This window comes from Rhinatrema bivittatum, chromosome 4 (genome assembly GCF_901001135.1).
Source record: "Rhinatrema bivittatum chromosome 4, aRhiBiv1.1, whole genome shotgun sequence".
NCBI lineage: Eukaryota > Metazoa > Chordata > Amphibia > Gymnophiona > Rhinatrematidae > Rhinatrema > Rhinatrema bivittatum.
The window spans coordinates 453,138,321-453,155,636 of record NC_042618.1 but is presented as its reverse complement, the minus strand read 5'-3'; the positions used below and the strand labels follow the sequence as shown (position 1 = coordinate 453,155,636).

General features: G+C 44.8%; 1 protein-coding gene across 4 annotated transcripts in view; it reads left to right on the top strand.

The window, feature by feature from the left end:
* Nucleotides 1–17,316, top strand: part of LRRIQ1 (leucine rich repeats and IQ motif containing 1) — a 455,984-nt gene that overhangs the window by 398,226 nt on the left and 40,442 nt on the right. For 2 of the 4 annotated variants that reach the window (XM_029597082.1, XM_029597080.1), the window contains one exon: nt 14,658–14,718. The exons of 1 other annotated variant lie outside the window; for it this stretch is intronic. In XM_029597082.1, coding sequence (XP_029452942.1) covers nt 14,658–14,718 — 61 coding nt within the window. The remainder of the gene's footprint in view (nt 1–14,657; nt 14,719–17,316) is intronic. One more of the 4 variants, XM_029597081.1, reaches the window with a different exon arrangement.

Sequence of the window (17,316 nt, the reverse complement as noted above, 5' to 3'; positions counted from 1 at the left end):
TGAATTGATATCTGTGAAAGACATCTAAAAGAAGGGAAAGAAGGGAGAAGTATTGATCGTTGGAGATTTTAATCTGCCGGATGTGGATTAGAGTATTCCTTCTATGGAATCTGCAAAAATTAGAGAGATAGTGGATGCCCTTCAGGGGACTCTACTCAAACAAATGGTATTGGAACCCAAGAGGGAGGGTTTGATACTCAACCTAGTGCTCACTAATGGGGATAATGTCTCTAATGTCTGGACAGGTGCCCACCTGAGCACCAGTGACTTTCAGACGGTATAGTTTGATATCACAAATAAGATACAGAGAAGTCACACAAAGACCCAAGTTCTGAATTTCAAAATGGACTTTGACAAATTGGGGATGTACCTGGAGGAAGAACTAGAAGACTGGGAGAAAATGGGCAAGGTGGAACAATATGGGGTAGATTTAAAAAATTTGCATGATCGCGTACTTTTGTTCGCGCACCAGGCGCGAACAAAAGTACGCTGGATTTTATAAGATACGTGTGTAGCCGCGCGTATCTTATAAAATCCGGGGTCGGCGCACGCAAGGGGGTGCACATTTGTGCAACCTGCATGCGCCGAGCCCAGCGCGCGCTGCCTGTTCCCTCCGAGGCTGCTCCGATTTCGGAGCGGCTTTGGAGGGAACCTTCCTTCGCCCTCCCCCACCTTCCCCTCCCTTCCCCTACCTAACCCACCCCCCCGGCCCTATCTAACCCCCCCCCCTTACCTCTGTTGCACGATTTACGCCTGCTAAAAGCAGACGTAAATCTGCGCGCACCAGCGGGCTGCTGGCGCGCCATCACCCGACCCGGGGGCTGGTCCGGAGGCCTCGACCACACCCCCGGGCCGGCACCACGCCCCCGGGCCCGCCCCCGAAACGTGTCATTTCGGGAAAGCCCCCGGCACGCCCCCTCCCCGCCCCTTTTATGAAGCCCAGGGACTTACGCGCGTCCCGGGGCTCTGCGCGCACCGGCGGCCTATGCAAAATAGGCGCGCCGGCGCACGAGGGCCCTGCGCACGTAAATCCGGCCGGATTTATGCGCGCAGGGCATTTAAAATCCGCCCCTATTTATTTATTTATTTAGAAGCTTTTCTATACCGGTATTAGTGTGGAAATCATATCGGTTTACATCAAACTGAAGATAGAAATTACATAAAACAAGGGTGGAGTGGGAAGCTGAGGCTAAGAGAGAAACAAAATAAATAGTTAAGGAAAGGCAGAAGGAGAGAAACAAAGAATGCATAGTAAAATAACATGATTATATCGTTACATAGTAAGGTCAAAAACAGCAACAAAACAGCTGCGGGAGTAATATGATTACATGGTTACAGGTTTCAAGGTAAATATCATAGCAAGGTAAATGTCATATCAAGAATAAATGGTGGAAAGGGGATGCAAGTGGGAAGAGTAGAGGAGGGGGGTCCCATTCTGGGTATGCCAGTTTAAAGAGCCAGGTCTTTAATTTTTTTTTTTAATTTGTTGGTACAGGCCTCAAGGCAGAGATTCACAGGTAGTTTGTTCCAGTGGGTGGCGCCTGCAATGGACAGGGCTCAATCTCTTGTGGAAGATAGGTGTACCTTTTTGAGGGAGGGGATATGGAGCATGCCACTGCGGTTAGTTCGAGTGGGACGGCTGGATTGTATGAAATGGAAGGGCTCGTCAAGCCAGTTTGAATTATGTGTGTAAATGGATTTGTGAATAATGGTCAGGGTTTTGAAGAGGATGCGGGAGGGGATAGGGAGCCAATGAAGGTCTTTGAGAATAGGGGTAATGTGGTCGGATTTGCGTGCATGGGTGATGGTTCTTGCTACAGCGTTCTGCAGCATTTGTAGTGGTCTTATAGTGGAGTAGGGGAGGCCAAGAAAGAGGGAGTTGCAGTAGTCAAGTTTGGATGAGAGGGTTGCCTGAATGACAGTGCGGAGGTCGTGGGTGTGGAGAAGCGGTTTGAGCTTTTTCATGACGTTGAGCTTGTAGAATCCTTCCTTCAGGACTTTGTTGATGTGTTTTTTCATGTTTAGAGATTGGTCAATTTGGACTCCAAGGTCTCGTATGCAAGGTTGAGAAGCAATGGAGTAGAAGGCTGGGTCACTAGAGAATGATGGCTTCAAGCTTTGATGGTTGGATATGAGGAGTAGCTCAGTCTTGAAGGAGTTCAGAGCTAGGTGAAGAGTTGTGAGTAAATTATTTATGGAGTTTAGACATTTCTCCCAGAATTTTAGAGTTTCTGAAATAGAGTCTTGTATCGGGATGATGATTTGTACGTCATCTGCGTAGATGTAAAATTTGAGTTCCAGGTTGGTTAGGAGGTGGCAGAGTGGCAGGAGGTATATATTAAATTGGGTGGAGGAGAGGGAATAGCCTTGTGGAACTCCTTGGGTGAGGGGGTAGCGAGAGGATTCTGAGTTACCGATTTTGACGGAGAATTTTCTGTTGGCTAAGTATGATGCGAACCAAAGGAGGGCTGTGCCAGAAATGCCAATATCAGCGAGACGGGATAGGAGGTTGTGGCTTATGGTGTCAAACGCTGCAGAGATGTCAAGGAAGGCAAGGATGTAGTTGTGGCCTTGATCAATGCCTATGAGAAGGGTGTCAGAGAGAGTGAGTAAGAGGGTTTCTGTATTTAGATGTTTACGAAAACCAAATTGGGCGGGGTGTAGAATGTTGCTATCATCAAGGTAGTCCATGCTATTACAAAGGCAACAAATCTATATGTTAGAAAAGTAAACAAATGTACAAGGAAAAAGAAACTGATTTGGTTCTCAAAGGAGGTAGCTGAAAAATAAAGGCAAAAAAACAGCATTCAGGAAAAATAAAGGATCCCAAACAGAGGAGCACAGGGAAGAAAAACTGGTGAAGATGAGGGAGACAAAGAAAGAAATCAGGAAAGCAAAAAGTCAATCAGAAGAAAGGTTGCCAAAGAGGTAACAAAACATTTTTCAGATATATCAGAGAAAAGAAGGAAGGCCTGAAGTGATATAGTGAAGTTGAAAGGTGACAAGGAGCAAGATGTAGAGACAGATGAAGAAACGGCAGAGATGATAAACAAATACTTCAGTTCTGTGTTCACTAAAAAAGACCCTGGAGAAGTACAGTTGCTGGTTGACGAGACCGTAGATGAAAATGGGGAAAATTCCTTTTACAGAAGACAATGTACGGGAAGAGCTAGGAAAACTGAAAGTGGACAAGGACATGGGACCTGATGAGGAACATCCCATGGTACTGAGGGAGCACAGAGATGTGCTAGCAGGTCCACTGAAAGACCTGTTCAATAGATCCCTGGAAACGGGTGTGGTGCTGCAAGACTGAAGAAGAGCGGTGGTAGTCCCGCTTCACAAGAGTGAGAACAGAGAGGAGGCTGGAAACTACAGGCCGGTTAGCCTCACCTCAGAGGTGGGAAAATTAAGAGGCTCTGCTGTAAGAAAGTAAGTTTCTGATCCAAGGCAACATGCATTCACCGGGGGAAAGTCCTATCAGACAAATCTGATTGATTTTTTTGATTGGGTGATTAGAGAAATGGATCAAGGAGGAGCGCTTGATGTGATTTACTTGGATTTCAGTAAAGCTTTAGATACAGTCCCACAAAGAAAGCTTGGGAATATAATGAGAAGTTTGGGAATCAGCGCCAATGTGATGGAGTGGATTAACAATTGGTTGACTGACAGGAGACAGTGGGTAATAGTAAATTAAACCTACTCTAAAGAGAAAATGGTGTTAAGTGGAATGCCAAAATGTCAATATTGGGACCAGCTCTGTTCAATATCTTTGCAAGTGACATTGTGGAAGGGATAGAAGATAAAGTTTGTCTTTTTGTGGATTATACTAAGATCTGCAACAGAATGGACACACCTGAAGGAATAAAGAGAATGAAATGTGATTTAAGAAAGCTTGAAGAGTGATCAAAAATTTGGCAGCTGGATTCAGTGCCAAGAAGTGCAGAGTCATGCATCTGGGATGTGAAAAACTGATGTGCACAGACTAAGAAAGGGATCTTGGAGTGATAGCAATTGGCTGACTGAAAGTGGAGAAGCAATGTGACAAGGTGATAGTTAAAGCTAAAAGACTTTTGGGCTGCAAGAGCAAGGAATAACAAGTAAGAAAAAGGAGATGATAATGCCCTAGTACAGGTCCTTGGTGAGGCCTCACCTGTTTGGCTCTGGAGCCCAAATCTAAAAATGGTGGGGGGGGTTAGTATCGGAAGATTTATGAGGAGAGGCTGAAGGATCTAAATATGTATACCCTGGAAGAGAGGCGGTGCAGGGGAGATATAATACAGACCTTCAGATACCTGAAAAGTTTTAATGTTGCATGAATTTCAAACCTTTTTCATTGGAAAGAAATCAGTAGAATTAGGTGACATGAAATGAAACTCCAGGGGGATTACTCAGAACCAACACCAGAAAATATGTCTTCACAGAGAGGGTGGTAGATACTTGGAATGCCCTTACGGAGGTGGTGGTGAAGATGAAAACAGACAATGAAAAATTAGCATGGGATAAATACTGTGGATCCCTAAAGACTAGAAGATAAGGCCTAGCAAAAAATTACTTACCCCAAGCAGGTCCTCCCGCCGACCACGAGGCAGCCCGCGCCGTCCGCCCGCGGCTGAACCTCCGGCTGTGCCCCTCCTCCACTAAGCCGGCCAATCCCGGAAGCCAGACAGACAGCCAATCAAGGCAGTCCTAACAGGTTTTAAAGCCCAGCTTCAGCTAGGCACCGCGCGCCGAAGGTGCGCGACAAAGGGGCCTGCCCCTTTGTGCGCCCCTTTGTGCGCCCCTTCGTGCAGCACCGAAGTGCTGCCTTAGCCCCTACTCGCTGCTGCTCTCAATCTTCACCTCAGTGCTTGCACACCAGATCCCCTCGGACTAACAGCACTCCCCCTATTCCTCTACCCTCCTCCTGACAAGCTTCCTAACAGCCTCCTGCATTTCCCACAAGCCAACAGTCACCTGACTCTCGCCAGTCTCTGCATTCCAGCTCTTATCAAGCCTGCTCCAACATCCTAGCATTCATCCATATCAAACTGCATCGAACTGCGTCCAGAGTTCATCTAGATCAACCAAACAGTCATCCTCATTCTCTCCGACACTACAAGTCCACAATGCCACCTAGACATCGCCCCCACAAAACCCTCATCCCTATCATGATTTCACCCTTCACCCAACTTCTAGGCGTCGCTCTATTTTCCCTGATGTTGTTTAATGCTCAATCCCTCACCAAGAAATCGCTGATCCTCAACGACTATCTCCTTGATGCAAAACCAGATATCTGCGCTATAACTGAAAAATGGCTTAAACCTACGGATATAGCTCTAATAAATCAACTGCCTACACAGACCTACGACTTCTCCCTCCCCTGACAAAAAAAGAGGGGCGGCCAAAAATATCTGAGATTCTCATAACAACCAGCTATATATGATTCCAAACTAGAATTAGGCCTTTTTAAATCTGACCTACTCCAAATCCTCCTAGTCTACGTCCCTCCTGGCATGCTGGAATCAGATGCTTCCCCCATTGTCGAAATAATTGCAAAACACATAAACCTGGACTCTCTGGCCATAATCCTAGGAGACTTCAACTTGCATGTAGACAACCCCACACTCTCATCCAGCTGCGAGGCTTTTCTCACCGCCCTCTCAGCTATGGGCTTCAAGCAGATCGTCGACAAACCAACCCACAAAGCTGGACACACTCTGGACCTTATCTTCGTTAACTCTGGCATCACGCACTCAACCCACCCTGTATGCAAGCAAGTTCCTTGGTCAGAACACACATTAATCTCCACCACCCTCACACTAACAGAAACCAGTAAAACACACCCCGCTCAACCATCTTTTCCCTACAGAAGAGTCTGCAGCTCCGACGATCTCAGTAAGCAGCTGGCTTTAGATCTTCCACTTATAGACCTGTCCAATCCCAACTCAGCTCTCCTTTCTTGGAGTAATATTACAGAAGTGGTAGCAAACAAAATATGCCCTCTTTCAACAAAAAATTCCAACCCCAACCCCTCTAAAGACAACCTTGGTTCACCAACGATCTTCAAAAACTAAAACAGAGTTTAAGACAGAGAGAGAGTAAATGGCGTAAAGCCCCCTACCCCAGTACGCTCGCGGCCTACAAACTCACTCTGCATCACTACAGGAACTCCACCTTAAAAGCAAAAAGGGATTTCTATGCTCACAAGATCCATGACCTCATTTACGACGCTAAAGCCCTCTTTTCCTATGTATCCAAATTAACACAAATCAACATGCCTGATATCCCTAGCACCCAAACTGAAGCCAAAGCTGACGAGTTGGCTCTTTACTTCCAAAACAAAACCATTAAACTCTTTGCACAGCTGCCCTCCAGCACCACTTTTCATAACAGTGCATTATCTACTCCACAACAAGGGCATTGTGCTTGAATCATTTGAACCCATCACCGCCTCTGAAATCCAAACGGTACTAAAGAAAATGAAACCTTCTTCTCATCCCTTCGACCAGATTCCTACCAGACTTCTCCTACTAATACCAGACTCAATCTCCAACACTTTGGCTGACATCATAAACTGTTCACTATCTCAGAGAATCTTTCCAGAGACCTTAAATAGGCCTCCCTCAAACCTCTCCTAAAGAAACCAAATCTAGATCCTAAAGATCCAAACAACTTCCATCCGATTTCTAACCTTCCTCTTATAGCCAAGATCATGGAGAAACTGGTTAATGCACAATTATCAGATTACATCGAAGAGCATAAAATTCTTTTCCCCAGCCAACACGGGTTCCATAAAGCATTAAGCACAGAATCCCTACTCATATCCCTGACAGACTACCTCATCATGGGCCTCGATAAAGGCCAATCCTTCTTACTGATTCTCCTGGATCTCTTGGCAGCATTTGACACCGTCAACCATTCCATCCTCCTAAACCAGCTGTCGAACATCGGAATAACAGGAACAGTATTTGAATGGTTCAAAACATTCCTGAGTAACAGAGGCTTCAAGGTTAGAATCCACAATAAAGAATCTCCCCGTTACAATTCCACCATAGGAGTTCCCCAAGGATCTTCACTATCACCCACGCTCTTTAAAATTTACCTTCTTCCACTGTGCCAGCTATTAACCAAATTGAATCTAAAACAATTCCTATACGCCGACGATGTCCAGATCTTGATCCCACTTAAAGAATCCATCTCTAAAACACTTGAATACTGGGAAAACTGCCTTCAAGAAATCAATCGCCTCCTCACCAGCCTTAACCTGATTCTAAACTCATCTAAGACCGAACTCCTTATCTCACCGGAAAACAGCAAGTTCACGTCGAGTCCACCAGCCAACCTACTCATCACTCAAGCAAGAGACTTAGGAGTTATAATTGACAATCGTCTGAATTTAAAATCATTCATCAACCGCACTACTAAAGATTGCTTTCACAAACTACAGGTACTGAAAAGAGTAAAACCTCTCTTTCACTTTCAAGACTTCCAAATGGTTCTTCAAGCAATAATCTTCTCCAAGATAGATTATTGCAATTCTACTTTATTATGTATCCCCTCTTCCTCCACCAAACCGCTTCAGATGATCCAAAACGCTGCTGCCAGAATACTGACAAACACAAGGAGAAGAGACCACATCACTCCCATCCTCAAAAACTTACACTGGCTGCCAATACACTTCAGAATTATTCATAAGTCCATCACCATGATCCATAAAGCCATCCATCACCACGCTCCTCTCAACTTACAAATCCCGCTCAGACAACATTCCTCTTCCAGACCCATCAGAGAAGCATACAGAGGATCACTCCAGGTACCACATACCAAAACCACAACACACCTAACATTCAGAGACCGGGCCTTCTCGACAGCAGGACCACTGATATGGAATTCTATTCCTCCGGATCTGCGACAGGAACTCTGCCTCCCAACTTTCAGAAAAAGGCTTAAGACTTGGTTATTTAAACAAGCTTTTCCGGACCCTGCCTAAATCTCAAATCAGCATTAACATTAACTTTGCAAATTACTATAAATATTTCACCTCATTCTGTTAATTCTCTATTGCTTCTCCCTCTTCTCCCAGTTTCGAACAGCCCTGATTTATTGTAACTTCATGATTTTCCTGCACTAGTTCCATGTTCTTGTTTCATCTACACCCCTTGTTAATTGTAAACCAGCATGATGTGATTCTATCACGAATGCCGGTATATAAAAACCCTAAATAAATAAATAGATAAGATAGAAATGAAAAAAGCATGCATGGGGGTAACTTGCTTGTGCCATGGTTACTACCCTTATCCAATAAGCCTTGATGCTTTTGACAAAACTACAACATCACACACCACTTTGAAGAGGAATTTGATTAAGATGACAACCATCACGGGCCCTGACTTTTACAGTGTGCAGTACTGATAAGCAGATATAAGTGAAAAATGACAGGACTGCTTCTAAGGCCAATTCATAAGCAAAACATGTCAACACTGTCTGAATTTTCAAGAAGGTTTATCACCCAGTAAAAATGTGTCTAGCAGTAAATTTTGCATGCATTATCATAAGGCTTGGGAATATCTGCACAGAGTGGTAGTTGCTAGCCTCGAGAGAATCATGGAAGCCATAAGAAGCTTGCTGGGCAAACTGGATGGGCCATTTGTTCCTTTTCTACTATCATTACTATGTTACCATGGTATCTTCCTGGTTCTTTAGCCTGAACTGCCCTTAGTTTGTTTATTTATTTATTTATAATTTATAGCCTAGCAATCCACAGATCTCAGTAGGTTACAATAAATATACATAGTATTAAAAGAAACATAACTCAATAGAATATTGAGATGTAACATTTAAACAGACAGGATAAAAGCATACATGTATAACAATGGCCAAGCATGGAAATTTATTTATTTATTTAGATAGTTTTATATACCGACAACCGTTCACACATCGTGTCGGTTTACATGTAACTTACAAACCAAAGTAAATATAGGCAGTGCCTTTACAAAGAACATTATGACCAAATGACCAAAAGGGTAAATTAGATTACAAATGCAGAAGAAAACAGATTCGATTTCAGAAGTCTTATGAAGTGCAATAGGTAATTTTCTGCCATAAGGACATTTGGGAATTCATTCCGTAGTTGATAGCCTGCAACACTAGATATACGGTGACGACATTGGATCTTTTTAAAATCAGGGACAACCAGCAGACCTTTTGAAGTGGATCATAAGAAATGGGTGGGGCAGTAAATGACAGGTTTTGGTGTCTAGGAAGTACTAAAGCTGGTCATTTGTGTTCTTTTTATGTAATGTATATCTACTTGAACTCGACACACGTTTTTATTGATTTAATTTATGTTCATTGTAAGATGTTTTATTTTGTATTTTTGTATTATGAATACTCTTATTGTAAACCACTCAGTAATTGATGGGTGGTATATAAAGTTTATAAATCAATAAATTTTATAAATAAATAAGGTACAAGGCCTTTAATAGATTTAAATACTAATGTCAGGATTTTAAATCTAATGCACCTGCATATGGGCAACCAGTGAACCTCTACTAAAATCAGAAAGATGTATACATGTAAAGGAGTCCCAAAGACCAAATGGGTAGCAGAGTTCTGGATGATCTATAAGGCCTGCAATATAGACTGAGGTAATCCTAGATAGAGGGAATTGCAGTAGTCTAGAGATGATAGAATTAAAGCCTGTATGTCAAGAAAGAAATCATAGATGTTTAAGAATTTTTTAATAGTGCAGAGCATCCAGAATTTAAAGAAATAGCTATGAACCAGTGACTGTATTTGTGAGCACAGAGAGAAAGTAGAATCTAGGAGGACACCTAAATCTCAAGCTGCAGATTTGATCTGAATGTTAACATCTTTAAAGGATCAATGGATGTGGATGGAATCAGTCTCAGTCCATGAAAGAAAAATTATCTCAATTTTACTAAGATTTAGTATAAGGCTAATGCATGATAACTAATCACTGATCTGTGAAAAATAGAGCAAAGGTTTGTCGAATGCAGTAGAAAATGAAGAAGTGATAGGGAAAAAATTGTATGTCATCAGTATTAGGTATGTGAATCGTGTGCTCGGCTAGAGGGAGAAAAAAATCTGATCGGTGGTGATGTGAATCGGAATCGGTTCTGATTCACATCGTTAATTTTATTTTAGTGAGGCCCGACCCTTACCTTTCCCCACCCTCCTGAACCCCCCCAAAACGTTTTATGAGTACTTGGTAGTCCAGTGGGGGCGCGGGGACCGATCTCCCGCTCTTGGGCCATCGGCGCCATTTTGGCTGCCACTCAAAAATGGCGCCGATGGCCAGATAAAAGAAAAAACCCACCGACCCTTTAAAAATGACCCCTTAGCTTCCCCCACCCTTCTGAGCCCCCCAAAACATTTTAAAATTACCTGGTGGTCTAGTGGTGGTCCCGGGAGCGATCTCCCGTTCTCAGGCCATCGGCTGCCACTCATAGAAACATAGAAATGACGGCAGAAGAAGACCAATCGGCCCATCCAGTCTGCCCAGCAAGTCTCACACTTCTTTTTTTCTCATACTTATCTGTTTCTCTTGGCTCCTAGTAACCTTTGGTTCTATTTCCCTTTCACACCCACCATCAATGCAGAGAGCATTGATGGAGCTGCATCCAAGTGAAATATCAAGCTTGATTAGTTATGGGTAGTAACCGCCGCAATAAGCAAGCTACACCCATGCTTATTTGTTTTACCCAGACCATGTTATTCAGCAATTATTGGTTGTTTTTCTTCTCCCCTGCCATTGTAGCAGAGAGCTATGCTGGATATGCGTGTACTCATAAAGATGGCGCCGATGGCCCTTTGCCCTTACCATATGACAGGGTATCCGTGCCATTGGCCGGCCCCTGTCACATGGTAGGAGCACTGGATGGCCGGCGCCATCTTTAAAGATGGCAGTGGCCATCTTTACGATGGCGGCGCCCATCTTTACGATGGCGGTGGCCATCTTTAAAGATGGCACCGGCCAGCCAGTGCTCCTACCATGTGACAGGGGCCGGCCAATGGCACGGATACCCTGTCACATGGTAAGGGCAAAGGGCCATCGGCGCCATCTTTATGAGTGGCAGCCGACGGCCCGAGAACGGGAGATCGCTCCCGGGACCACCACTAGACCACCAGGTAATTTTAAAATGTTTTGGGGGGCTCAGGAGGGTGGGGGAAGCTAAGGGGTCATTTTTAAAGGGTCGGGTGGTTTTTTTTTTTATATCGGGCCATCGGTGCCATTTTTGAGTGGCAGCCAAAATGGTGCCGATGGCCCGAGAGTGGGAGATCGGTCCCCGCGCCCCCACTGGACCACCAGGTACTCATAAAAAGTTTTGGGGGGGTTCGGGAGGGTGGGGGAAGGTAAGGGATTAGTTTTATAGGGTCGGGGTGGGTTTAGGGGTTGTTTTGGTATGCTGGTTTTCCCGCCCTCCCCCGATTTACGATTTTTCACGATAAATCGGGGAAATTTCTATTGTATCGCGACTCTTAATGATTTTTGACGATTTAAAAAATATCTGACGATTTTTTTAAATCATCAAAAAATGATTCACATCCCTAATCATTATACAGTTCGAAGGAGATGTCGAACAGAGAGAATATGGCAAAGAGGGAGCAGATAAATATTGAATAGTACAGGAGAAAGTGAGGAGCCTTGAGGGACCTGTTGCGACCGTTGGACTTCGATGGCTTCGCCCCGCCTACCTCTCACTACTTGCGGCTCCTCCCGCTCACCTCGGACTACTTGCTGCCGCAGCGTCTGTTTGCCATCCTCTCCGGCGTCCCCGTCTCCTGATTCTGGCTCTGTCCCTTGCCTTGTCATCGCTTATGCTGTTCTGGTCCTCCTTGCTCTATCTGACCTCCAGTTTTGAACCCGACCGCGCTCCTCTCCTGTCTGTGGGCATGCCTATCATCTCTCCAGGAGACCCTGCGAGGCCTACCTAAGTCCAAGCGGCCCGGGTCCCTACAGTCTCCACCCGGGGGGACCGCAGGCTTCCAGTGGTGAAGCTCATCCTAGCCTCTGTCTCCTCCAGTGCTCCGCCCCCTGGGGGCAGGTGCTTCCTGGTCCCTACCAGGGAGTCGTTCTCCACTGCTCCAGGACAAGGGTCCACCTCCGAGCGCAACATTTATTTCACGTGCAAAGTTTTGAAAATTCACCCCATTGAGTGGTAGAGCAGGAATTTTAAAAGATTTTATGACATCTGTACAGTACACAATGAAATCCTAAAACACAAAGGAAAATTGGACCCCAAACTTCAAATGGGCACATGGGCGTACATGTACATGTGTACATCGATGCGTGCCCATACATGCGGCAATTTTATAACATATTCGCATATGTTATAAAATAGCCTATGCTTGCGTTATGTGTGCGCATAGTTTTGCAAGTGGGCATGCACAGCCTCCTAAAATCGGGTTTGAGCCACAGAAGTGGCGGGGATTTTATAACAGGCACATATCCACGCCATGATCAGTTTCACCAGTTCATCCACCAGATAGCCCAGTCTAGAGCTAGGTCCTCCAAATCCCCCTGGTTCTTTAGCCTGCTCTCCCCCCATTTACCCAGATCCCTTAAACCCCTCAGAGATCCATGTATTTTGTTTTGTTTTTTTACTTACAACTTCTCCATAGCAGAAATAAACTTAAGCGGCACTGTACCTGGACATGCATCCAGGTGCATAGGTACTTGTGAGCACATCTCTTGACTCCGCCATGAAACACTCAGTCTCCACCCACACCACACCCCTTTTTTATTTGAAGTGAGATATTTGCATACCGGGAAATATACACGCATGTTGATGGCTTTTAAAATCAGGTGGGCACACACATATCCTACATGCATGCACATCTCCCAATTTTGGCGCATGCCCGGCTTTTAAAATTCACCTCTAATAGTTTTGATTGCCTTTGTAGCATCCTTATTCATTTTCTTTATTTATTTACAGAATTGTTTATACCGAATATAACAGAAAAACTGTGCTAAGCGGTGCACAACATAAAAATAACAACAAAATCAAGTAATTAACATTTCCAACAGAGTGATGCATAACATAAAAAATAAGGGGTCGATTTTGTGCATGTCCATGTGTGCATGGTTCCCAGCGCCAGCGCACGCATGTTATAAAATTTGATGGCCACGCACACTTGCGTACCGGATTTTAAAATCCGCGTGCGCAAGTGCGGATGGCTCGCAACTCGTGCTCACAGGAAGGGATTTTAGCATAATATGTGCAGCGACGCAATCAGGCGAGGGTGCTTTCCTATCCCTAACCTTACCCTTTCTACCTCTTCCCCTCTCTTCCCCTACCCCTAACCTAACCCTTTCTACCTCTTCCCCTACCCCTAACCTAACCCTACCTATCCCTAATTTTTTTTAATTTTAATGCTTATTGCTCCCTGGGAGCAGAAGTAATCTCCGTGCACCAGCCAGCTGCTGGCACACACTTCCCCGGGACAGCGGCTAATGGGGTTGTCCCGGCCCGCCCCTTATGCACGGCCCGGCAGCTTGGTGTGTAACGGGTTATGCGTGTGGCCGGGCCCATTCTAAAATGCGCGTGACGAGCGCAAGGCCCAGCCACATACATAACTTCCGTTTTTAACGCGTGCAGTCCTTTTAAAATTGGGCCGACAGTAAACAAAATCAAATAATTAACATTTCACACAAAACACCATAAAAATAACTCAATTAATAAAAAAACAAACTAAAAACATCAAGGAAGGACTAAACAAAAATTATACTCTTTCAACTGTTTTCTAAAAAGTTTAAAATCAGTAAGACTTCTCAACTCCATGGGCAACTCATTCCATAGAAAGGGACCTGAAACAGCAAAAGTCCTAGAGCAAGTAGTCTGCAGCCGGTAAGTTTTCACATTCGGAATGAGAAGCAAACCTTTATTTTCAGACCTGGGCTTGTATACAAGAGTCATCAACTTAAACTGAATCCTGTACTTGACAGGCAGCAAGTGAAGTTGGCAAAGAACAGGACAAATATGCTCCCTAATGGGGCATGTTGTGACTAATCGTGTGGCAGCATTTTGAAGCAATTGAAGTGACACGATCATATATTTTGGCAGCCCTACATATGAAGAGTTATAGTAATCAACTGTAGTCAAGATGAAAGCCTGCATTACAGTTCTAAAATCAGAAACGGGTACAAAAAATGTTAAAGGACGAAGAACCCATCTTAAAAAATGCAGATCAAATTACAGCTCAAAGCTGGGTTTTAATCCAAAATTAGAATCCAACAAAAAGCCCAAATCACAAATAACTGGAGAAAAAACAATAATATGATATATTATTCCACAATCCTGAGATAATTTCCTATAACATAAAGAATGATATTCTTAGGTGTTCCACAGATTTTATAAAGACATAATTTACATTGATTTACATTTTTTTGTATGTTTACATTAATGTAAGTTGTCTATCTTGCTGTGTTAGTGAAATTTTGGAAGATAGAAAATTATGATTTTTTTTATGAAACCAGAACAATGGTAAGCATATATATTATTAAATTATTTTGTATGATTTTGTAAATATATTGCTTTAATATTTGCAGAAGACTTGCATGCTGGAAGTTATGCTGACTTAATGATGAAATATATTTAGTTGAATTTCATCTTACTTGTACCACATTACAAATAAGTGTCTTCTCTTATCTAAAGCAGTCGCTTTTTGCCCGAGTTGGATCCTGAAGTACTGAATGGAGGGCGAGTTCAGCTCGTGGTAAGAAATTAGTTTCAACGAATTTTGAAAAAAAGCTAGCATTAGAAAACGGGCAGGAGCTTTATTACCTACACATATTTCCTATTTTAAAATATTTTCTTGTAGAAAGTTACACTGCTTTGCATTGCATTACATTACATTTTATACTTCTGTACCACTTTACTTTGCAAATATGAACCCAAAGTGGTTTATATCACAGATAAAAATACAATAAAAGTTAATGATCAATACAAAATTGCAATACAAAATAGTCCCTAATATATACAGTAGAATAGTCCATACTCCATTCTTACTGAAGGATAGGCCAACCTTGTAATACAAAACTAAAAATCATTCCAAATAAACCCATAAAATTCCATCCCACATGTGCCCATCTAAATACCAAAGGGCAATATACTGAAGTACCAAAACCCCAGCAAACCTAATCCCCGCTGTCCAAAAACAGAGAATGCATACCCTATCATATCTCAAGTAACAACCCCTGCTCCTTCAGGTCATCCCTGAAATCGAAGCAAATTTTGACCACTTGCAATATTGTAATATTGACGTTTCTGACTTTCCATTGTGACTGGACTTTTTGTCAGCCAAGTTTCCCAGTAAAGTAGCTGTTGAATCAGTATTGGACAATTAGAACACAAGGGGGTGTCATATGCTTAGATGGGGAATGTAGATGCATAAATACTAGGTACAGGATTATAAACGTATACTATGACGATAACTTTCAAAGGGGCACGTGGGCACACATTGCCATGTCAGCGCGCACCCAGGGATGCGGCTAATTTTATAACATATCGGGCGGATTTTAAAAGCCCTGCTCGCCGGCGCGCCTATTTTCCATAGGCCGCCGGCGCGCGCAAAACCCTGGGACGCGCGTAGGTCCCGGGGTTTTTGGAAGGGGGCGTGTCGGGGGCGGGACCCCATGACGTGGCGTTTCGGGGGCGGGGCGGGACCGGGGGCGTGGTGCCGGCCCGGGGGCGTGGTCCAGGCCTTCGGACCAGCCCCCGGGTCGGAGCACGGCGCGCCAACACAGCGGAGTGCTGGCGCGCGTAGATTTACGTCTGCTTCTCGCAGGCGTAAATCTACGGACAAAGGTAAGGGGGGGGTTTAGATAGGGCCGGGGGGGTGGGTTAGGTAGAGGAAGGGAGGGGAAGGTGAGGGGAGGGCGAAAGAGAGTTCCCTCCGAGGCCGCTCCGATTTCGGAGCGGCCTTAGAGGGAACGGAGACAGGCTGCGCGGCTCAGCGCGCGCTGGCTGCCCAAAATCGGCAGCCTTGCGCTCGCCGATCCAGGATTTTAGAAGATACGCGCGGCTACGCGCGTATCTTATAAAATCCAGCGTACTTTTGTTTGCGCCTGGTGTGCAAACAAAAGTATGCGTACGCGCTTTTTAAAAAAATCTACCCCTATGCGCGTATGTTATATAATAGCCTAGGCACACATATATGCGCGCCCTATTTTGCAGCTGGGCACGCACAGCCGAGCACATTCGGGTATGAGCCACACAAGTGGGGAAATTTTATAACCAGCATGCGTCCACGCTATGACCGTTTTCACCAGTTGTCCAGTGTAGAGCTAGGTCCTCCTAACTACCCTGATTTAATAGCCTGCATGCCCACTAGTTACCCCAGATCCTTAAAACCCTTCAGAGATGGTTGTTTTTTTGGGGGTTTTTTTAACTTACAGGTCCTCCAAAGCAGAAGTAAAGTTATATGGCACTGAACCTGGGCATGCCCTCAGGCTTGTAAATATTGCCCCACCCCGAAATGCCCACACCTTGCCCAAACCATGCCTGTTTTTGATTCAGAGTGAGATATTCACATATCGGGAGATGTGTGCGCATGGAGGTGACTGGGCACACTCATGTACTACATGCATGCACATCTCCCGATTTTGCGCAAACCAGGATTTAAAAATTTGCCTCATTATGAGGACAATTTTCCAAATCATTTATGTAGGTAAATTGTAGGTATGTGCATTTGGTGGCCATTCATTTGTTTCGCTATTCTGCACATACTTTCAGGTACGCACATAACAGCAAAACAAATGAACGAATGCCTGCTGAATGCACATCCCTAATAAATAGCAATTTACCCGTGCATATCTGTTTGAATATTGCTCTTCCCCAGCACAGTTAAATATACATGTACAATGTGCAAGCTTTTAGCCACTCTGAGCAGAGGCGATTTCGGGGGCATGTTGAGTCAGGGGAGGAGATGTACACACGGTTTGGATTTTCAGAATTCTTCCTGCACAAAAGGTAGGCACAACTGTTCACAAAGGGGCGGATTTTAAATGCCCTGCACGCGTAAATCCGGCCGGATTTACGCGCGCAGGGCCCTCGCGCGCCGGCGCGCCTATTTTGCATAGGCCGCCGGCGTGCGCAGAGCCCCGGGACGCGTGTAAGTCCCGGGGCTTTGTAAAAGGGGCGTGTCGGGGCGTGCCCGGAGCGACGCGGCATTTTGGGGGCGTGTCGCATGTGACGCAGCGTTTCAGGGGCGGCGACACGGGGGTGTTCCGGGGGCGTGGCCGCTGCCTCCGGACCAGCCCCCGGAACCAGAACACGGAGCAGGGCTGCCGGCCGGCGCGTGCAAAGTTAGGGG